This window comes from Chionomys nivalis, chromosome 3 (assembly GCF_950005125.1).
Source record: "Chionomys nivalis chromosome 3, mChiNiv1.1, whole genome shotgun sequence".
In the NCBI taxonomy this organism is placed as follows: domain Eukaryota; kingdom Metazoa; phylum Chordata; class Mammalia; order Rodentia; family Cricetidae; genus Chionomys; species Chionomys nivalis.
In genome coordinates, this window is record NC_080088.1 from 111,292,453 (window position 1) to 111,315,773 (window position 23,321).

The 23,321-nt window shown below is 42.9% G+C and overlaps 1 protein-coding gene across 1 annotated transcript; it reads right to left on the reverse strand.

Moving 5' to 3' along the window:
* Positions 1–2,663: 2,663 nt before the first annotated feature.
* Positions 2,664–22,009, reverse strand: Rnf34 (ring finger protein 34). Its single transcript, XM_057764830.1, has 6 exons — positions 21,881–22,009; positions 11,053–11,271; positions 8,485–8,892; positions 5,580–5,696; positions 5,166–5,367; positions 2,664–3,588 (listed from the first exon to the last, which is right to left on the reverse strand). Exons 1-6 carry the CDS (start codon positions 21,884–21,886, stop codon positions 3,398–3,400), a joined length of 1,143 nt encoding a protein of 380 aa, XP_057620813.1. The 5' UTR covers positions 21,887–22,009; the 3' UTR covers positions 2,664–3,397.
* Positions 22,010–23,321: the final 1,312 nt, after the last annotated feature.

The window sequence follows — 23,321 nt, forward strand, 5'->3', positions numbered from 1 at the left end:
CCTTGACTTCAAAATTTAAGTCAAAAGATGTTACTTTGGTGAAGAGTTTTTGATTTTATTTCCACAGGAAATGAGAGGCTGTAGATTCATTCTGAGTTAAGAAAAAATCAGGTTTCATTATAGAAGAACCCCTGAAAAATCTCCTGATAGGATCAGATAGTTCAGATGATCCAGTGTCTCAGAGCACCTTTGTTGCAATTTCCTCTGAGTTCTACATTCAGAACAGCTATAAGGTCAAGGTGATCCAGCCTCACAGAATATTCCAGTCAGGATTTGACTATAATGCTAAATTTTCTTTGGGTCCCTATAAGATTATCAGTGCCCCCAATCAGCAGAAAGTAGCATAGAAAACTATGCCCGTGTTTCCAAAAAATAAATTATTTGGATGTTTGTCTTTTTTTTAAGAGTGTTGGTTACGGGCTGGAGAGATAGCTCAGTGGTTAAGAGCACTGGTTGGTCTTCCAAAGGTCCTGAGTTCAATTCCCTGCAACCACATGGTGGCTCACAACCATCTGTAATGAGGTCTGGTGCCCTCTTCTGGCCTGCAGACATACGCACAGACAGAATATTGTATCCACAATAAATAAATAAATTATTTTTAAAAAAAAGAGTGTTGGTTACAAGTTGATATGGTCAGAAAAAAAGTTAAACAAGGAGATTAGATTCAGAGTTCTTGTTGAAAAGAAACAGATTTGTCACACATATTGGTTTAATAAAATACAGATTGGTCAATAGCCAGGCGGGAAGTATAGCTGGGGTGGTGGAGCAACCAGACTAGGAGAATTATGGGAAGAGGAAAGCCAGACGCATAGGACGCAAGATGAGTATGCCTTACTGAAAAAAGGTACCAAGTTGGGGCTGGAGAGATGGCTCAGAGGGTAAGAGCACTAGTTGCTCTTCCAGAGGTCCTGAGTTCAATTCCCAGCAACCACATGGTGGCTCACAACCATCTGTAATGAGATCTGGTGCCTTCTTTGCCAGCAGTACATTGTATGCTTAATAAATCTTAAAAAAAAAAAAAAAAAAAAAAAAAAAAAAAGGTACCAAGTCATATGGTTAAACATAGACAAGAATTAGGGTTAAGTTTTAAGAGTTAGTTAATAATAGGCCTGAGCTAATAGGCCAAGTAGTTTATAATTAGTATAAGCCTCTGTGTGTTTCTTTGGGACTGAATAGTTACAGGACAGGGCAGGACAGAAACTTCTCTCTATACATCTTTCCCTCTAAGAACTGCTTTCATGGTTATCGCCACCCCCAAACAGTTCTTGCTAAGAATCTGGCTTCACACCACATGCACATAGCAGAGCAACATGATATAGTTCCAGACAAGTACACAGGTCACAGTCAACATCCCCCAAGGAGTACTGAACCATCAAGGAAGATTATATCCCAGTCTCTAGATTTTTGTTATTACATTTATTTATATATATGATATGCATGTACCCTGGCTCACATGTGGAGCAAGTAGATTCTCTCCTTTCACCATGAAACTTGAACTCTGGTCATGAGGGTCATGCCAAGCAAGTGCGTTTACCTACTGAGCCATTTCAACAGCCCTCTATAGTTTTAGAGAAGCTTTAGATGAAGCCAGTGTAAACCATATGCTGTAAACAGGTGATCCATAGCTGTTAAAGTAATGCAAGGACCATAGCCTTGTGAATAATATACTTGCTATGGTCAATCTGAACTGGTAGACCAGAAAGTGAGGACCCTGATGTTTGTGGAAGATACCATGGTGCCTCAAATTATGTTCTTTGCTACTGTGAAGACAAGAATAAGGAGATTTCATTCTATTCTGCTGTGAACCTTTAGCACTTTATCCATTTGCAGTATGTTATGGGCATGGCATGCCAGTTAAAATATGCAGCTTCCAGAAGAAATGTTTACCCTCTGCCCAAAAAAAAAGAAAAAAGAAACCAAAGTAAGCAGTCATCCCTGGTATTCACCATGGACTGGCTCCAAGACCCCTGTCCTACAGATGGGAAAATCCACACATGCTTAATGCTTAAGTCACGTGCATAGTATAGTATTAAATTATTAAATACCTTGTACACATAATCCTGTGCATTTCACATCATACCCAGATGATTTACAATACCTCATTCAATGTAAAATAAGGTGAACTGACAGTTCTCAACTCAACCAAAAGCAAACCCTGACTTAAGCTGGCCCTAGAAGAACCTTTCTGCATAAGCTATTGAACTCAAGTTCTCATTTGCTATGTGGACTCTTAAAGGGCTGAAAAAGGAAACCTTAGTGTTAGAGTTAGATTGGAAATCTGTTGTCTGTCCCTTCCCCCATTCCAGTGCTGTGAGGTAACATGGGGCTTACTAATAACAGTATTATCTCTAGCCATGAGCTACACCCTCGGTACTATAAATATACATACTCCTTAGCTGAGATTTTAGACAAAGCTATTAACTTCTCAAAGACTGGCTTTTCCATCCATGTGTGCCGGTATCTATTTTAGACTGATGGTAGGGACTGAGAAAACCATAAAGCATTTAGAACAATACCTTGTCACAGTAAACACGACTATGGTAAGTAAGCAGCAAAGATGTCTCTGAAGGCACCCACATCTCTTCTGAAGAGAGGTGCTAAACCAGAATGTTGATGTCTGTTCATGCTATTTGCAAATAAGTTTGAAACTTAGGGAGACAATATAAATTACAGCAGCCTTTTAATCTAATTTTATTCCTGAAGTTGAAATTACTAGCAGGTAGCACTAAAAATACAACTTCACTATACAAAACAGTGTAAACTGATTACATGTTAATAAAGAATTTAGCACACACACACACACACTTCTAAGATAAGAAGCTAGATGCAGCCCTTGCTATTAAAAGCTGTACCTGAACAAAAATGGACATATTTATCTGAGGTCCTGGCAGTTGACTAAAGAATGTCAATTGTCTCCCAATTATGTTTAAATGCAGAGATAGCAACAATGTGGAAACTTACATTCATCAAATATTAGCATTTAAAATATACATGACTAATAAAGCGAACATTCAGAGCAGCCACTGCTCAGTGTAGTCCACACTAGTCCACTTGTGAACAATGAGTTCATTTCTAAGAGAACATACGTTTCAAACACAGGATAAAGGGGAAATTAAGAGACAGGCCTCCATAGAGCAAGAGCAAATACCCACACTGACAGTCTGACCTCAGCAACTAGTGCCCAGGGGAAACAAGTGATAAAACCCAGCAGAAAGCTGGGAAAGCCATGTGTCCACAGGCATAGGCCTGTCTTAGGATGAACTTTCTGTCCCCAGTCAGTAATGAAAATAATTTTTAAAAATAGTCTCTGCCTTGGAACAGTAAGTTTCCAGTCCTTTATGCACTCAGATGTTTGGGATAGAATCATGGGTGTGTCCCACTGCAAGGGGCCTCAATCTCATGACTTGAAAACATGCACAGCACGCACCACATACTGCCGACAGATGGGACACTCACTCATGCGCTTGCCACACTTGGTGCAGGTGACCATGTGCCCACATTCCAGCAGGACACAGTCAATGACTGCATCCATGCAGATTCGGCACAGGCTGTCGTCTTCCTCATCCTGAAGCTGCATCCGCTCACCATCTGAAAAGAATAGAGAGCTAGGGCTCTGGAAGTGGCCACTGGCCTTGTTCCCCTACCCACGGTCAAGCAGCCATCTTCTGAGCAACGACCACAGGCCCAGTACCACCCCAGTGCTATACAGAAAGTAGTCCCTTAACCTCCCTACACTTCTTTTTTTTTTTTAAAAAAAATATTTATTTATTTATTTATTATACAATATTCTGTTTGTGTGTATGCCTGAAGATCAGAAGAGGGCAGCAGACCCCATTACAGATGGCTGTGAGCCACCATGTGGTTGCTGGGAATTGAACTCAGGACCTTTGGAAGAGCAGGCAATGCTCTTAACCTCTGAGCCATCTCTCCAGCCCCCTCCCTACACTTCTTATACTAGATGTGGTATGTATCTCAGATTTCTGGAAGAAATATGTGGCTTAGGACCAACTAAAACGTGTTCCATAAATGTTGGTTACTTATTAGGAAAAAGAAATAGGGGCTAGGGATGTAGCTCAATTGGTAGAGTACCTGCCAGCTTGTGTGAAGTCTTGGGTTTGATTGCTAGCACTGTATAATCCAGGCACAACAGTATATGCTTGTAATCCTAGCACTTGGGAAGGTAGAGGCAAGAGGATCAGAAGTTCAAGGTCCTCTTTAACTACAGAGTGAATCTGAGACCAGCCTGAGTTACAGGAGACCTTGTCTCAAGTGAAAAAACAAAACAAACAAACAAAAGCAACCTATCAACCCATATCCCTCAATAGGCCACTCAGTAGTCAGGCTACAAGTAGAAGTTTAGCTGGATGTTTCAGCTGTATGGCCATGAAGATGGGACAGTTGCATTTCAGTAAAAGGAACTTTATTCCACAAATAATAAGAAAAACCAGATTCAACAAATGATTATCTAACTTACCTGGTAATCTCAAAGCCCATGTAATGTAGGACTATTTAGCAGCTCAATAAACTGGCTTACATAACTAACCCAGGGACTAAAAAGATACATTTGCTTTTCTAAAATACCAATCGATTTATTCATTTAATTTTAGGTGTTATAGGTGTTTTGCCTGCATTTATGTCTGTGTGTCACTTAAATGCCTGGTTCCCATAGAAACCAGAAGAGGAACAGGGTCCCCTAAATTGAAATAACAGAGTTGGGAGTCTCTATGTAGGCGCGGAGAATTGACCTGAGTACTCTAGAAGAACAGCCAGCAGTTTTTAACTACTAAGCCATCTCCCTAGCCCCAAATCTTTTTAATGGTTTCTTGTTTTAATAATTTTTAATTTTTTGTATGCTGGTGTTGTGACAGGCATGTGCGTCTGTGTTATAGACAGTGGTGAGTTGCATGTGAGTGTGTGAATTGAATGCAGGTCTTCAGGAAGAGCAGCCAGTGCTCTCAACCACTGAGTCATTTCTCCATCCCAGTGATTTTTATTTTCGGATAGGGTCTTACAGCTAGGTACCCTCCCGGTTTAGCTTCCTGAATACTGGGATCACAGGCATGCACTGCCATGCTAGCTAAATCTGACTTAACTATGGCAACAAACAACCTAGTTTTTAAAGCCCAAGAAAGAATACTCAGGATAAAAAGGAAAATTAAACCTACATGACTTTTGGTTTTCTTCATTCTCTTTGTACAACCGGTTGACTTTTTCTACCAGCTCCCATTTTTCACAGCAGCCAGAATAGCTGACAAAGTTCCGAGCCAGGATCTCCTTCAGCTGGCGCACACTCATCCCTTCTACCTCTTCAAGGCTTGACAGGTCGGACAGCGAGGCTCTCACTTTCTTCTTAGAGAGTCCTGGGTTCTGAAATCAGAACATCTGTTACCTTTGTCTCCTATTTTGGTCCAAATGGCTCTGGATGCTCTCCCCAGACTCCTCAGTTCCCTGAGGTGATGTAATATAGTGTTCTACAGCTGAACTAGAAAAAAATGGCCTGTGCTGATCTAGAGGAAGTCTAGCATCTTCCCTTTCTGCCAATGCATTTATCAGGAAATGCAGTTTTAAAAGAGATTTACCTGTTCGTCCAAGTTTTCTTCTTCTTGTTCATCATCATCTTCTTCATCTTCATCGTCATCATCATCATCATCATCGTCATCATCGTCTGTGTTGGCTGAAGCTATTTCACTTTGTACCTATATGCATGACAAATCCAACTGATTACTAATCAGGCTTCTCTAATTTTTACTTTTCTCTAGAGAAAAACTATCCACTGATCCTCCTCAAGATTACCTTAGAGCCAGGTCAGCAGAGCAAGCAGAACATTCCTTTAATCCCAGCACTCAGGAGGCAGAGGCAGGCAAATCTCTGTGAGTTCAGTGCCAGCCTGGTCTACAGAGTTAGTTTCAGGACAACCAAAACTGTTACACAAAGAAACCATGTCTCAAAAAACAAAACAAAAATCCTTGATAAACCAGCTAGTGGTGACACACAACTTTAATCCTAGCACTTGGAAGGCAGAGGCAGGTGGATCTGTGAGTTCAAGGCTAGCCTAATATATACAAAATGAGTCCAAGACAGCCAGGGCTACACAGAGAAACCCTGTCTCAGAAAAAAAAAAAAAAAAAAAAAAAATCTCAATAATCAACAGTTTTCCTTAGAAAAACAAAAATTCTATTTTGTATTATATACTTTCTTTCATATATTCTCCTTTGGGGCTGGAGAGATACAGATTTTTTTTCTAAAGGGAAAGTCTAGCCTGTGCTAGAATTTAACTCATTTCCTTCCTGCCTCCACATTCCAAATGCTGGAATTGTAGATGTATATCATCACTCTTTGACCACAGCATATAATAGCTAGGTTGGTTCCAATATCATATATTTCACCCTACAGGCAATACATTACAGCACTGTGCCACCTACCTCTCCCCCAAATGGGGTCATATATCCCAAAAGTGGTACAAGTCAGATATATCTTCATATAATTATGTAAGTTCTCATTTGAGAAAATCATAAAACTTTGGTCCTTGTCTTACAAAGTTATGAATTTTTGGATAACAGCTACATCAATCTTCCGGTCTCTGTCCTTTAAGTTGTTTTAGCTTTTGGTTTTCAGATGGGGTTTCCCTAGGTAGCTCTGGCTGTCCTGGATCTCATTCTGTAGACCAGGCTGGCCTTGAAATCACAGAGTTATGGTATATTACTTTAACTAGGGAAAGATGCGTTGCATTTGTTTATGCTGGTTTTTTGTTTGTTTTGTTTTTCAAGACAGGGTTTCTCTGTAGCTTTGGAGCCTGTCCTGGAACTAGCTCTTGTAGATCAGGCTGGTCTCGAACTCACAGAGATCCACTTGCCTCTGCCTCCCGAGTGCTAGGATTAAAAGCATGCGCCACCATTACCTGGCTTGCTTTGACTGTCTAAGGTACCTGATTGGTCTAATAAAAAGCTGAACGGCCAGTAGGAAGGCAGCAGAAGGATAGACAGGGCTGACAGGAAGAGAGATTTAGTAGGAGGAAGAACCTGGGCTTGAGAAGAGAATGAGGGAGCCGCCAGGGGTAAACCAGGCAGACTCTGAGGAGGACATACAGGATGAAAGAAAGCTAGCCCTGAGGCAAAACATAGATGAAGAGAAACAGGTTAAGTTGTTATAAGAGCTAGTGGGACAAGCACAAGATAAGGCTGAGCATTTCAGACTCATTTATATACAACAAACCGTGAGTTGCAGCCTTGCATGTTATCCAACTATGATGCTCAAGAACATTATTAGGATAGTATTCTTTTTATTTTTTTTTTAATTTTATTTATGATTTATGTATGAGTGCTCTGCATGACAGATGAGGGCATCATATCCTATTATAAATGGTTGTAAACCACAATGTGGTTGCTGGGAATTGAACTCAGGACCTCTGGAAGAGCAGCCAGTGCTCTTAATTGCTGAGCCATTTCTCCAGCCCAAGATAGTATTCTAATTATACTAAATAAGTACATTTATTTTTGTTATTTAAATTAGGTAATTTTGTAATAGGAGATATAGCTTAGTTAAGAGTACTTGCTTAGACTGTGTAATGGTGGTACAGGTCTTTGATCCCAGAATTAAAGAAGCAGAGGCAGGTGGATCTCTGTTAGTTCAAAGCCAGCCTGGTCTACAGAGTGAGTTCCAGGACAGCCTGGGCTACACAGAGAAACCCTGTCTGGAAAAATTAACAAGAGTGCTTGCTTAGTACGAATAAACTCCTCTTGGGTTCGATCCCCAGCATGACCTAACTCAGGTTATAATGATGCACATTTTTGACCCCAGCACTCAAGGGGTGGAGCTGGGAAAACCATAAATTCAAAGTCAGGGCTAGGTTGGGGAATAAAGCTCAGATAATTAAAATGCTTGCTGTACAAGGACCTGAGTTCGGGTTCCCAGCACTCACACAAAGGCAAGGTGAAGAGCACATGTTTCGATGCCAGAACTAAAGACAGTGATGGAAGCTTCCCTGAGGCTTTGTGGCCAGACTGCTAGTGGGATCAGTGACTCCAGGTCAGTAAGGGCCTAATCTCACAGATTAAGGTAGAGAACTGAGCAAGCAAGACTACATACACATACACACATGAACAGGTCCTCCTCAGCCACAGAGGGAGCTTGAGGCAAACCTGAGGTAGAGACCTTGTCTCAAAATAAGTAAATAAGAGCAAGCCAGAATAATGTCCCTTCATCAAGGTCAATGATTATTAACTATTGATTGTTTCTATAGTCACTGACACTTTAGTTACTACTCCAACAGTTAACTATATAAATTCTATAACTATACAAGACAGGAAACTGAGGACAAGAAACTCATGAGCTACTTCAGACTACATATCAGACAGACATGTACTGCAGCCCTGGGGATGGAATCTCTGCCCTTCATCTAAAGTCACCCAGCACTGCTGATCCCTATCACATACGGGCAAGAGTGAACACACCAGGCTCTCGGGGTCATCAATGACACCATCCTACCTGTGCCAGAACTTCTGATCTGAAGGTCCCATCTCTGTCCATGAGCTCACCCTGGAAGGAGGACACAGTAGCAGAGGGGGCTGTATAATTTGAAAAAAACGATTGTGTAAAAAAACTAGAAGTCTGGGACCGTGAGGAATTCAGGCTGCTTGAGTCCAGGTCACCCCCTGAAGCTAGTCCACGATGGCACAGTACTAGATCTACCAGGTCTTCCTTCTCCCGACAAGTGTCAGTCGGTATGTTTCTGAGGAGGAGATACTGCCGTAGGTCCTTCACTTTCAGCCGCATCAACTGAGGGCGCTGGAAGGCTGTCTCCTGCAGTAGGTGACAAGTAGAACATCTGCGGAGGTTTCCGTTGGAAACTGAGCAAAAGGAGCAGAAGTCCTTCTTGCAGTCACAGCAGACGTGCTGAAGACAGAACAGACAACACCATCACACATAAGCCATTGTGAAAACACCCTCTTCTTAGGCTTGTCTTAAAACTGAAACCTGGTTCATGTGCAGTCTATTTTCACAAAACCAGTCACCAGGGCAGCTTAGAGCCACAAAACTTCAAATACAGCACTTTAAGAAAAATATACGCTCTTGTGTTAATGAATTAAAACATTTCCACCCCTTGGCACAAACATGTAATTAGCAGAACTGAGCTGAGTTGAACCACATGGAACAGAAAGCACAGCCACAAAGCTCTTTTCCTGGTCTTTTCCTATGTGGATAATTTCCTCAGCAAAGAGGAGGAAAAAACCTTAATAGAAAAAGGAAGGAAACTGACCTCTCCAACTTAATCCAAGGACACAGAAGATGCCATTAGTACAGAAATCTGTAGCAACGTGACCCTAATTACAATCTAAGTCATCTTAGAAGAGGGCCTTCGAGAAGACACTCAGCTGTGTCCACTCCTGCTCAGTGTATGGCTCCCACAAGCCAACACTCTTTTATGCACTTCAAGGGATTATACAGACCAGACTGCATGACCCGTGAAAGTAAAAGTTGTAACCTAAGTGCTTTATGTAAAATCTCCACAAACATTAGTTTATTCATTGCCACTCCCACCCCTAAAACAGGTTCTTTCACTGTACTCAAACTGGCCGAGGACACTCTACTCTAAGTAGCCTCTCCTGGCCTTGAATTTACAGCAGTGACCCTATCTTAGCCTCTTCAGTTCTGAGATTACAGGTAAGTTTCAATCACACCCAGCTTCCTTATTTAAAAGTTAAGAACACTGGAGCTAGAGATGACTCAGTGCTTAAAAGCACTGCCTGTCTAGAAGACCCAAGTTTAGTTCTCAGCACCCATGTCTGAGAGCTCACAAATGCTACTATAGCTCCAATTCCAGGGTATCTCATGCTCTCTGGCCTCCTCAGACATCCACACACATGCAGTATCCACACACGTGCAGTATCCACACACGTGCAGTATCCACACACGTGCAGTATCCACACACGTGCAGTATCCACACACGTGCAGTATCCACTCACAAAGTCACAAACACATAACCATAACAAAGAGGAAGGAAGAAAGCAAACAAAGAAACAAAAAAAAGAAAGTAACAAAGATGGTCAGGGAACTCATGCATGGTTCAAAGGTAAAGAGTTCTTCCTGCAGCCCTGCAGGTGTCACAGATCTTTAATCCCAGCACTGAGAAGAGAGACAGGCAGATTTCCGTGAGTGTGAGGCCAGCCTGGACTAGAGCGAGTTCCATGACAAGTTCCAAAGCTACACATAGAAACCCTGTTTCAACAGAGTTCTTCCTGCTCTTCCAAAAGACCTGTATTTGGCTCCCAGCACCCATATTGGCCTTTTAAGCCCAGCACTCCGGAGGCAGAGGCAGGCAGATCTCTGTGAGTTTGGGACCAGTCTGGTCTATAGATCAAGTTCCAGGACAGGCTCCAAAGCTACAGAGGAACCCTGTCTCAAAAAAAAAAAAAAAAAAAAGAATACGGTCAGGAGCTGGAGAGATGGCTCAGTGGTTAAGAACATTGTCTGCTCTTCCAGAGAACCCGGATTCAATTCCCAGCACCTACATGGTAGCTCACAACTGTCTGTGACTCCAGTTCCAGAGATCCAACACTCTCACACAGATATATATGAAGGCAAAAACACCAATGCATATAAAATAAAAATAAACTTTAAATAGGGGGAAAAAAAGAATATGATCAGAGTTTTTCCTATTGGGTTGCCTTGTCCAGCTTTGATGAGGGTATGTGCCTAGCCTTATTGTAACTTGTTGTGTTGTGTTTGGTTAATACCCCCTGGGAGTCAGTCAGTCCTGATCTTTTCTGAAGGGAAAGGGAGGAGGAGTAGATCTGGGAGAAAGGGAGGTGTGGGGAGGAATTGGGAAAGAGGGAGGGGAAACTGTGATCAGGATACAAGAGAAGAATAGAGACGGTATATAGATAGACAGACAGAGTATGTGGTCAGGAGATAGGAATATGAGAGAAAACTAGAATCTTACTGCATGGATTTCCAAATGGATTATCTATTCAACATAACTTACACCCAAGAATTATGATCTGTCTTGTTTATTTCCCCATGTGTTATTTGTAAGCAACATTTCATCCAACTCACCTTCTTTCTAAAGACTGAAAATGAAAGCCCACACGCTTTGCAAACTATATTGGGCCCTTCAGTAGCTGCTGGTGGGTAGGTGGGAAAGTCAGAGCTAGGTGTAAATCTGAATGGGCCGGTGCTTCCTGGAAATCCCGCCTGCTGACCTCTGACAGCTCCAGTTCCCATGACTTCATTTAGCAGCCCACAGCATGAAGCCCACATAGAAGTAGCACCCGCCTGAAAAAAACCACAAATGCATAGTTTAAAACCAAGCAGAGGAGCTGGAGAGATGGCTCAAACGTTAAGGACACTGGCTGCTGCTCTTCCAGAGGACCCAGGTTTGAGTCCCAGTACCTACATGTTGGCTCGTACTATCTATAATTCTGGTCCCAGAGGATCTGATGCTCTCTTCTGGCTTTGTAGGGCACCAGGCACACACAAGGTACACAGATATATATGCAAGCACAACATCCAAGCACTTTAATCCCAGCACTCAGGAGGCAATGGCAGGTGGATGTCTTGTGAGTTCGAGGCCAGCCTGGTCTACACAGTGAGTGCCAGGATAGGATCCAAAACTACACAAAGAAACCCTGCTTCGAAAAATAAAAAAAAGGAAAATAAATAAATAAGCCAGAAGTGATGGTGCATGCCTTTAATTCCAGCACTCAGAAGGCAGAAGCAGGCAGATCTCTGAGTTAGAGACCAGCCTGGTCTAGGAAGTGAATTACAGGACAGACAAAGACAAAGACCCTGTCTCAAAAGGTAATAAATAAAATAAAGCCAAGTGGTCGGGCGGTGGTGGCGCACGCCTTTAATCCCAGCACTTGGGAGGCAGGAAGATCTCTGTGAGTTCGAGACCAGCCTGGTCTACAGGAGCTAGTTCCAGGACAGGCTCCAAAACCACAGCGAAACCCTGTCTTGAAAAAACAAAAAATAAATAAATAAATAAACAAATAAAGCAAGCCAAGTGAATGTGGGCTGCCACTTTTCAGAGGTAAATTTGCCTTAAGTAACCTTGAGATTACAAGGTAACTGTCTCCAATCTATCATCCCCAACACAGTGCTAAATAAGCTTCAAATTCAGGAGCAGGTAGGGGTAAATATTCCAAAAAGCACTTTATTTCCAAGCATCCCTAAGAAGAGACATTCACATTACCAAAACTGCAAGTCATTGTGAAAGACAATTTTCTGATATTTCCAAACCAATAAAAAAAAAAAAAAAAAAAAAAAAAAGACAAAAAGAAAAAAAAAGTTGAAGCCAGGCAGTGGAGGTGTATGCCTTTAATCCTACAGTCTGGCTACAAAGAGAAACTCAGCCTCAAAGGAAAAAAGAAAGGAAGGAAGGAAGGAAGGAAGGAAGGAAGGAAGGAAGGAAGGAAGGAAGGAAGGAAGGAAGGAAGGAAGGAAGGAAAAGAAAACCTGAAACAGTGTCTAGAGGCCCAGGACTCAGATTTGCAATCCTCCCCACCTCAGGTTTCTATATGCCACTACACTGACTCTATGTCAGTCAAGTATGTCCTATATAATGTTGGAGACATGCTAATCCCCTTTAAATGTCAGCTTTTATATGAAATTTAAAGTCCTACAGTGTCTGAGTACTTCCCCTGTTAACTTGGAACATGTACTAGATACTACAGGCCTATTTCTCCACTTATTATTTAATAGAAAGATAAGATATAAAACCATACTCTCATTAACCCTACTGTCTCACTGTTTATTGAGTATAATATGCTAGTTTTTTATTGTTAAACAGCACAGGGAAGGAGGTTGGAGGTTAAGAGCACTAGCTGTTCTTCCTGAGTTCAATTCCCAGCAACCACATGGTGGCTCACAACCATCTGTAATGAGATCTGGTGCTCTCTTCTGGCCTGCAGACATACATGCAGGCAGAACACCATATACATAATTAATAAATATATCTTTAAAAAACAAAAACTGAAGAATGTAACTCAGTGTCAAGAGTACACTCAGACCGGGTGGTGGTGGCGCACGCCTTTAATCCCAGCACTTGGGAGGCAGAGGCAGGCGGATCTCTGTGAGTTCGAGACCAGCCTGGTCTACAAGAGCTAGTTCCAGGACAGGCTCCAAAACCACAGAGAAACCCTGTCTCGAAAAAGAAAAAGAAAAAGAAAAAAAAAAAAAAAAGAGTACACTCAGCATGCATGAGGTCCTGGGTTCCATCTTAAGCATGACAAAAAGCAATCAAATGCCAAATAAAGCTCTCTAGGGGTTTTGTTTTTGTTATTATTTTTTTTAATAGGGTCCCTTAATGTAGTTCTAGCTGTCTTGCTTGGAACTTGCTATGGAAACCAGGCCTTGAACTCCCAGAAATCTACCGGAGAGCTGGGATTAAAAGTACGCACCACCACACACACCAGCAGCTCTCCAGATTTTAAAGTTATCTCATGCATTTATCTTCCTTTTTGAATTCTACTTTATTTCCCACATTCTTTATAAAGAATATACTCATTTGACATTAAGGGAAGCATTTGTAAGACAGAAGCTACTTTACCTTTTCAGGATAAAAGCACTAAACATCATTTCCAACGGCCAAAACACTCGACCTCACAAAGTATAAAGGACATTTGCCTCTCCCCTGAATAACTTTCTTTTACGTTATTTTTGTTTATAACTTGTCTCTTTATTCTCAATAAGAATATGGTTATCACTCACTATACCACCTATAAACAATTTATTTTTATTTTTGTGTTGCTGGGAATACACCCTTGCTTGGCAAACACTATACCAGAGAGTTACAAGTACAGCTTCTGGGGCTGGAGAGATGGCTCAGAGGTTAAGAGCATTGCCTGCTCTTCCAAAGGTCCTGAGTTCAATTCCCAGCAACCACATGGTGGCTCACAACCATCTGTAATGGGGTTTGGTGTCCACTTCTGGCCTTCAGCCATACACACAGACAGAATATTGTATACATAATAAATAAATATTAAAAAAAAAAAACAAGTACAGCTTCTGTCTCCTTTTATATTAGACTCAGAAATGTTGATAAGCAAGCCTGTTAGAAATAGATGCAAATTTTTAAATGTGAGGCCAAAAGCCATTTTCCAGTGCTTAAAGAATAAAACAATATTTGGGATAGTAGAGGTTTTTGTTTGTTTGTTTGTTTTGGTTTTTGAAGATAGGTTCTCTGTGTAGCCCTTGCTGTCCTGGAACTTAAATCTGTGGACCAGGTTGACCTTGAACTCGGAGATCTACCTGCCTCTGCCTCCCAAGTCATGTGCCACCACCACCTGGCTCTCACGTCCTACTTAAACATATTCTAGAACCTGGACAATGTGATAAATGGTAGGAGTCAAAGAACCTGAGGTATTAGCTAAAATGGCACCAAAAAATACCACACATGGCTCCATTTATTTTATCTGCCAAATATTATATCAACTAGCTTAAAAAAAAATTGCCGGGCGGTGGTGGCACACACCTTTAATCCCAGCACTTGGGAGGCAGAGGCAGGTGGATCTCTGTGAGTTTGAGGTCAGCGTGATCTACAAGAGCTAGTTTTAGGACAGGATCCAAAGCTACAGCAAAATCCTGTCTCATAAAACAGAAACAAACAAACAAACAAAAAAACCCTAAAGATTAAAAATGCAACTTGGAGTACTAATAATGTTCTCACTATTCCGAAGTCATTCAAGTGAAAAAAAAAAAAAGAACGTGGTATACAAGATTCAACTGTCTAAGTATCTTCATCACTAATTTAAGGATTATACAGCTTCACATCTGTAATTCTCAAGATAGCGTTGCTTTAAAAAGGCAAGTAAAATAATGAAGAGTTCCTATCTTAGATCCTAGAGCCATAGTTTGCTTATACATAAAAGCACAAAACACCAAACTAACAGTGATTCTTCCTTCAAGGAAAAAAAAGATTTGGCCAGAAGTGGTGATACCCACTTTTAGTCCCAGCACTTGGGAGGCAGAACTCTGTGAGTTCAAGGCCAACCTGGTCTACAGATAGAGTTCCAAGACAGAGAAACCATGCTGTCTTGAAAAACCAAAAAGAAGAGAAAGATTTATCAGCAGTCTTCCAAAGAAAGCTATGTGTGCTCTCTTTCATTATCCTCTCTGAGACAGGGCTTCTCCATCTCTCCAGGTAGTCCTTGCTACCCTGGAGCTCTCTATGGAGACCCAGGGAAGTGCGGGGATTCAAGAAGATGCATGCTACCATGTCCCACCCAAAGGAAGCTCTTTTAATTAATTAATTAATTAATTTTTTTTTTTGAGGTAAGATCTTACTGTGTAATCCTGGCTTGCCTGGAACTAGCTACACAGACCAAGCTGTCCTCCAATTCATAGAAAGCTACCTATGTATGCCTCTGAATGCTAGGATTAAAGGTGTACACAACCATATACTCAGCAAAGTTCTTTTAAATCTTCAATCTAAAAAAAAAAAAAGGAAATAAAAAAATGTTATGGTGGAAAGGTATCAAGAAAGACACCCAACGTCACCTCTGGCTTCTAAATACACACATACGTGTAAAAATACACCAAAATTTTTTTAAAAATTCAAAAATAAACTGTACTTCTAGTATAGGGAACAGAGGACCTATTTGAGAGAAAATAAGTACAATTTTAGGTAGATGCCATTATTAGAGGAAAACAATCTAGTCCCATTCCTTCATGTTTCTATGAAAGAGCAGGAATTTCCTTTGCAGTCTCCAGAAAAAATAATCAAAAGAACACTAAGAGCTGAGGAGACATTACCTAAGAGAAATAAGAGCTGAGGAGACAGCTCAGGTGGTAAAATGCTTGCCTACGAGCACAACACAAAAACCTATTTTCTACCCCAAGAACCCCGCCCCCCGCGCACGCCCACACACACACAAACAAAAGCCCATGTGAGGATATGAGGACACAAACCCATAATCTCAGCAACTGGGAGGTGGAGGCGAGAGGATTGGAAGCTCAAAGTCATTCTTAGCTATATAGTAAACTGAGACCAGCTTGGGTTACAGGAGGCACTGTCTCAAAATATTAAGTAAGCAACTCGACTATATAGTCAAAAAGCTGAGCATTTGGTGAATCTATATCCCAGCCTTAGGAAGGAGACAGGCAGATCCTTGAGGCTTGCTGGCCCCCAGCCTTCTTGGCAATTTCCAGGTCACAAAGTGTCTTAGTCACTGTTCTACTGCCGTGAAGAGACACCATGACAACACTTATGGAAGAAAGCGTTTAACTGAGGGCTTGCTTACAGTTTCAGACAGTCCATTATCATCATGGTCCATAGCAGATAGAGACTCTCAACTTAGTAGGGTTTTTGAAACCCTAAAGCCCACCCCCACTAACACATTTCCTTCAAAGGCCACACCTCCTAATCCTTTCAAATAGTGACTAAGCACTCAAATATGTGGGTTACAACAGGAACAACCCCCAAAGTTCCCTCTAGCCTATACACACATACACACTCACATAAACACACATGCAGAGAAAACTTTTAGCTTTCTTTAAATACTTCATTAGAAAAACAAAATAGTCCCACAGCTTCCCAGTCAAAAATCTATTGCTGTAACCCTACTTAGTAAAATGCAGATCCATATTACTACTTCCAGCCACAAACTACAGGAGAAGGAAGAAAACAGTGAAAAAGCTAGGCTGTAGCCTCATTAGGATCTGTGAAGTTTGGTCAAACACAGTCAATGAGATATAACTCTGGGGGCTGGAGAGATGGCTCAGAGGTTAAGAGCACTGGCTGCTCTTCCAGAGGTCCTGAGTTCAATTCTCAGCAATCACATGGTGGCTCACAACCATGTCTAATGAGATCTGGCGCCCTCTTCTGGCCTGTAGACATACATGCAGGCAGAACACTGTATTAATAAATAAATCTTTTTTAAAAAGGAAAGAAAATAGCTGTTGCATTAAGCAAACACTCTTGGCAGTACGGGAAGGGTAGAGCCCACAATGCTCCCTTCTCTAAGAATAGCATCTGCATGCTTCCAACCTATTTGACAGTTCAGAGTTCAAAGGGGGCTATATGCACTCACTAGTCCTGTCTAGGGTATCCATCATTCCCACCCAGAGAACATGAAAAACATAACTTCCATTTCTATATGAAGCCCTGTGTCTTCTGACACCCCAGAACTGAAGTGATTTCTTTAGTAATCTGACCTCCCCTGTACTTGGGAACAGGCGGTTTTAGTTCCTGACCTCTGAGGCTGTACCATCATGTGCTAAGTAATTGTCTCGGCCTGTGAAACTGACCCAGACTATGGTTCTCTGCATGTTAGACTCACCACAAAGCCTTAAAAATTATTCATGCCTGAAGACCTGAGGTTATCCCTAGGGTCCACATGAGAACCACCTTCCCCAAAGTGTCCTCCAAATGCCACACAAGGGCTGTGGAATACACATGCACAAATAAACATTAAATTTTAAAGGTTTTTAAATAGGGGGCCCTCTGATTTTGCTACTCTAGAGTACAGTTTGGGCAACACAATTTGTTCTTTAACTCCCAAGTGATTCTGATATATAGTCAATGTTTACAAGGTCAAGGCTTTCTGGGTCTGAGTGAAGATTCTTCCTGCTCAAACAATTTTGGCAAGAAAAGCCTGGGTAATGTCACACCCATGTGCTCACCCAAGACTTCTCTATTTCTTTGTTGTCAAGGGTATGCCTCTACTTACCCACTTCCCTTTACAGCTCCCCAGTACTTTCAGAAAGTATTTGGTAGCTATATTAGAATGGCTTAGCTGAGGTTCTGTCAATTTAATCTGATTCTCAAATTAGTTCCCTTTACTGAAGTTTAGTGATTTCTTTCATTTTACTTACTCTCTGTTCCCAACTGTTTTGTTTTGTTTTTCTTTTTCAAGACACAATCTTTCTACACAGTCCTGCTTGCTGACAGTCTGGATCAGTCTGGCCTTGAACGCAGATTCTTCTGCCACTGCCTCTGAGTGCTGAAATAAAGTTGCACGCCCTCACGCTGGAGCTACTTCTATGTCCTACCGAACTTCCTGTTTTCTTGTGTGAGATCTCTAACCCCAGGAAAACTGGCACTGATGGTCTAGTCTGTCAAAAACAGGCACTGTTAAAAATTTTTTGGTAGCCTTTGATCCCAGCACTCGGGAGGCAGAGGCAGGCGGATCTCTGTGAGTTCGAGACCAGCCTGGTCTACAGAGCTAGTTCCAGGACAGGCTCCAAAGCCACAGAGAAACCCTGTCTCGAAAAACCAAAAAAAAAAAAAAAAAATGACTGAAGCCAGGCATGGTGGCACACGGTTTTAATTACAGCACATAGAAGACAGGCAGGTGGCTCTGAGTTCCAAACCGGCCGGGTCTACATAACAAGTTCTAGGTTAACCATGGCTACATGGTGAAGCACTGCCTCAAAAAAAAAAAAAAAAAAAAAAAGAAAGAGAAAAACATCAACAAAAAACCCAACATCTTTTATCCTTCACTTTCAATTAGAAGAATTTCAAGATGGCTCAGTGATTAGAAGAGTCTGAAAGTTCTTCCATATGAACACAGTGAGCTCCAAGTCTACATAGTGAGACCCAGTCTCCCAACAGACAGACAGACAGACAGACAGACAGATAGATAGATGTGTGTGTTACAGATGGTTGTTCAAGTATTCTGAATGTTTCTAAGAACATTCTAAGAATGGACTCAGCCCTCCCTCTTCCAGTGCCAGTTTTCAAATAATCTCAATGTATGTCTTGTGTGTATATACATGATGTAAAATACACTTAGAATCCCTGAAGCAGGGAAAAGTTTCAAAATACTCAAAAGTTCCCAGCACTTGGGAGGCAGAGGCTGGGCAGATCTCTGTGAGTTCAAGGTCAGCCTGGGCTACAGAGTGAGTTCCAGGACAGGCTCCAAAAGCACAGAGAAATCCTGCCTCGAAAAACTAATAAAAGGGGCTGGAGAGATGGCACGGCAGTTATAAGCACTGACTGCTTTTTCAGAGGACTGGGGTTCAATTCCCAGGACCCACATGGCAGCTCATAAGTGTGTGTAAATCCAGTCCCTGAGCGATGTGACACCTTCACACCATTGCACATAAAATAAAGTTTCAAGAAAAAGGGGGGGAACCAATTAAAAAAATACTCAAAGGTTACAATAAATTTTGACTCTTTTGTTTTTCAAGACAGGGTTTCTCTGTATAGGTTTGGCTGTCCTGGAACTAGCTCTTGTAGACTAGGCTGGCCTCAAACTCACACCTGGCTCAAATTTTGGCTCTTATACCACAGACTAGCTCAAATTTTTGTTCTTATACTATATATTGTGATTTCTTTTAATGATTCCATTAAATACAATATTAACCGGCCAGATTAGAGAATGCGGTTTCTATGATGATTAAAGGACAGAGAGGGGTGGGGAAAAGGCAATGGACAGAGGATGAAGTTGTTGATGGGTATAAAAACTAAATGATTTAAGTCATTTACTTCAGTTAAATATACAGTAGAAATTATAAGAGTCTACTGTGCTGCCAAATGGAATATAATAATATTGTCCTTGCTGGGTGGTGGTGGCGCACACATTTAATCCCAGCACTCGGGAGGCAGAGGTAGACAAATCTCTGTGAGTTTGAAGCCAGCCTGGTCTACAGAGTGAATTCCAGGACAGCCAGACACCATTTTGAAAAACCAAAATAAATAAATAATAAGTAAAATAAAGTATTCTAAGTTGCAGTGATATTTTGTAACTACACTGGAAAGTAAAAAAAATAATAATAAGCCAGGCGATGGTGGCGCACGCCTTTAATCCCAGCACTCGGGAGGCAGAGGCAGGAGGATCTCTGTGAGTTCGAGACCAGCCTGGTCTACAGAGCTAGTTCCAGGACAGGCTCCAAAGCCACAGAGAAACCCTGTCTCGAAAAACCAAAAAAAAAAATAATAATAATAATAATCCTCACGGGGATTGATGGCTCAGTGGTTAAAAGCACTGGCTGCCCTTCCAGAGACCAACTTTGATTCGCAGCACCCACATAGTGTCTCACAACTATTAACACCAGTCCCAGGGGTCTGACATCCTCTTCAGACTCCATGGATATCAGGCATACTCGTGGTGCAGAACAAAAACCTTAGAGGCTAGAATGATGGCTTAGCAGTTAAGAACACTCACTGCTCCTACAGAGGACGTAGGTTGGGTTCCTAGCACCTACAAGGTATCTCACAACCATTGGTAACTTCAGTTCAGAGGATCTACTACCACCTTCTGACCTTTGAGAGCACCAGGCATACAGATGGTACACATACATATATATACAGACAGACAGACAGACAGACAGACAGACAGACAAAACACTCATACACATAAACCTAAGAACATTTTAAAACTCTCACAGTATATTCACCCTTAAAGTTAGTTCCAATATTTCCTACTCCAGACCACACATTTGCAATCCAAGCACTCAGGCAGATCACTCACCAGCTCAAGGATAGCCTACATATTCAGTTCCAGGCCACTCAGAGATACACATTAAGCACACAGTAAGACCCTGTCTCAAAACAAAGTTACCTATTTCAAAAATCTTCCTTGTTCCAGCAGCAAGGGGCTTGTTTTGAAATCAAATCACATGTTGTACCAGTTGGAACTCTCAATTGTCCTTGACTCCAGCCTCTACCTCGCAAATGCTGGGATTACAGGTAAGCAACAGTGAAAGCATCATCATTTTTCTTGCTTCTGAGGGTTGGTTACATACACACACACCTTACATTATTGTGGTTTGTATTGTAGCTACTTGGGATCTGTCTGGGCTTTTTGTTGTTGTTGTTGTTGTTGTTGTTTGGTTTTTGAAGAAAGCACTTCTAAGTGGTGGCCTCAAACTTGCAGCAATCCTCCTGCTTCCGCCTCCTAAACATTGATAACAGGCTGTGCCCCCGTGCCTACCTTGTCTCCTTTAATGGGCAAACTCCTTCCTAAAGAGGGGGATTATATTCTGAGTTACCTCTACTCCCTCTTGACTAATACAAAGAAGAAACTGGACAAACAGTTGCTGAATTATTCTAGCCACTTGACACTCTTTCAATCGTCCACAGTAACTCTTAAACTCTTTGTGAAGGTCGAGTTAATCTAGCAGCCCAAAGCCAACAACACTTCTTCGATGAGATGAATACAACCGTCTCTGAAGGGAGAGGTATCATCACCTCTTGGTTTGATTTGGGCAAATGAATCAATACCTAAACTGACTGTTGTACACGGACTCTTTAGAACTCTCTGTGATGAAGTTGAGAAAAATCATCTCCCCAAAGTAGGCCAGAATCACGCACACACCCCCTCCCCTTTTCTGAAACTTCTATCAGTGGTGCTCCCACGCTCTCACTCCCACCTGGGAGGAAGGCTGTCAAATTACTTGCTGCGTACCTAGTGGCGATGCAGACGAAGCTAGCGCTCTAGGTCACGGCCACCGCGGAAGAACTCCTCTGCGGGGCGGACCCCAACCCCTGGCCTCTCTAGCCGGGCTACCCTGGCCCCAGCCTCATCACTCCCCGCACCGCTCTCTGCCTCCTGTCTCGTGATGCCCCCCACAACTGGGTTAGCTCAAGGACTCGAGGAGGCAGAGGGCACAGCCGTGGGCAGAAGCACCGAGGCCTGTGGAGAGCTCTAGCGGTTAGAAAAGCTCGGGACCCCGAGAAACGCACGGGGTCGGGGAACAGGGCCCAGCGGGCTGAGCCCTCAGGGCCACTCGCCTCCTCCTTGGCCAGGCCGCCGGGGGGCGCTGGGGGAGCTCGGGCGGATCCGCTAGCTCGGCCTCCCCGGCAGGAACCCGTCGGGGCGCCCCCCGCAGTGGTGGTCTCTCAGGAAGCCGCCGGAAAACCTGTGCGACGGAGTAAAAGGAGACGCTCCGGGTGCACAGGAGAGGCGAGGAGGGCCTCCCGGCTCCACCAGCCCCTCACCTTCATGGCAGCGACCGCCTCGGCTCGGTCGGGTCTACCCGGGAACTCAGCACCATAGCAGCCTCCTCACACAACGGACCTCCTTCCTTCTAAGGCGGCGAATGCTGCGCCTCCCGAGGCCGACAGAGCGTCCCGACGTAAGGGGCGTGGCCACGTCCGGCTCACGCCCCGGGAAGACGCCGAGTGGCGGCGGGCGAAGCTCACCAATCCAAAGCAGTTCTTCGGGGGGCCGGTCACCAGAGCCAATGAAATTGTAGGGAAGGGGCGGGGCCTCGGGCGCAGCCTCGGGAGCGAAGAGGGGCAGGGCAGGGCTGGGCGGGGCCCGGCCCGACGCTTCGGCTCTCCGAGGGGAAGCTCTCGAGACTGAATTGGTTTCCCACTTCCGTGCCTAAATTCCCCTACGGAGACAGGAAAAGGTGATGAGGTGGAGAAGCGATTGGTTTGGAGGATTTTGTTCTGACCTGCCCAGCAGGCCCTCGGGGCTTACCCCATTCTCCGAATGTTTTAGATTCCCACGTTGTGAGAATCTCTGGTCTCCTCGAGGAGAGGCGTAGGAAGAACCACTAATAATAGGTTTATTGAATTAAATTCCCATTGCTCTTTTATTTGTCGTTGTTTAGCGTGGAGGGAGGGCGGTAAAACAGAGAACAGTGTTTCCCTGACTGTCCTATGCAGACCAGGCTGGCCTCAAACTCAAAGGAGCCGCCTGCCTCTGCCTCCAAGTGCTGAGATTAAAGATGTGTGCCACCACACCTAAAACCAATTGACCTTTGAAATGTTCAACATGACCCAACTCCTAACCCTTTGAAGGAATTCACATGATCCTTTCTAATTGATGTGGGAGGCAGGGAAACAAGTGGCAAATGATAGTATCAATTTCCTCAACCTCACTGGGTTAAGGCTTTAACTAGTTTTCCTACACTTCTCTCACTTCAAAATAATAACTGAAACTTTGCCAGGTGGCAGTGGCGCACGCCTTTAATCCTTTAATATGAGAGGCAGAGGCAGGCAGATCTCTGTACGTTTGAGGCCAGCCTGGTCTACAAGACCGAGTTCCAGAACAGGCTCCAAAGCTACAGAAAAACCCTGTCTCAAAAGAGAGAGAGAGAGAGAGAGAGGGGAGAGAGAGAGAGAGAGAGAGAGAGAGAGAGAGAGAGAGAGAGAGAGAGAGAGAGAGAGAGAGAGAAAAGAAAGAGAAAAAGAAAAGAAAAGAAAAAAACTGACACCTTAGATTTTAAGATGTTAATTCCTTCTTAGTAAAGACCCAGGCAGTTCCACTCCTCGAGACAGGGTTTCTTTGTGTCCTGGGACTATCCTGGAACTCGCTCAGTAGACCAGGCTGGCCTGAACTCACACAGATTCACCTGCTTCTGCCTCCTGAGCGCTGAGATTAAAGGTGTGCCACCACCACTGCCTGGTCACTATTACTTAAAAAAAAAAA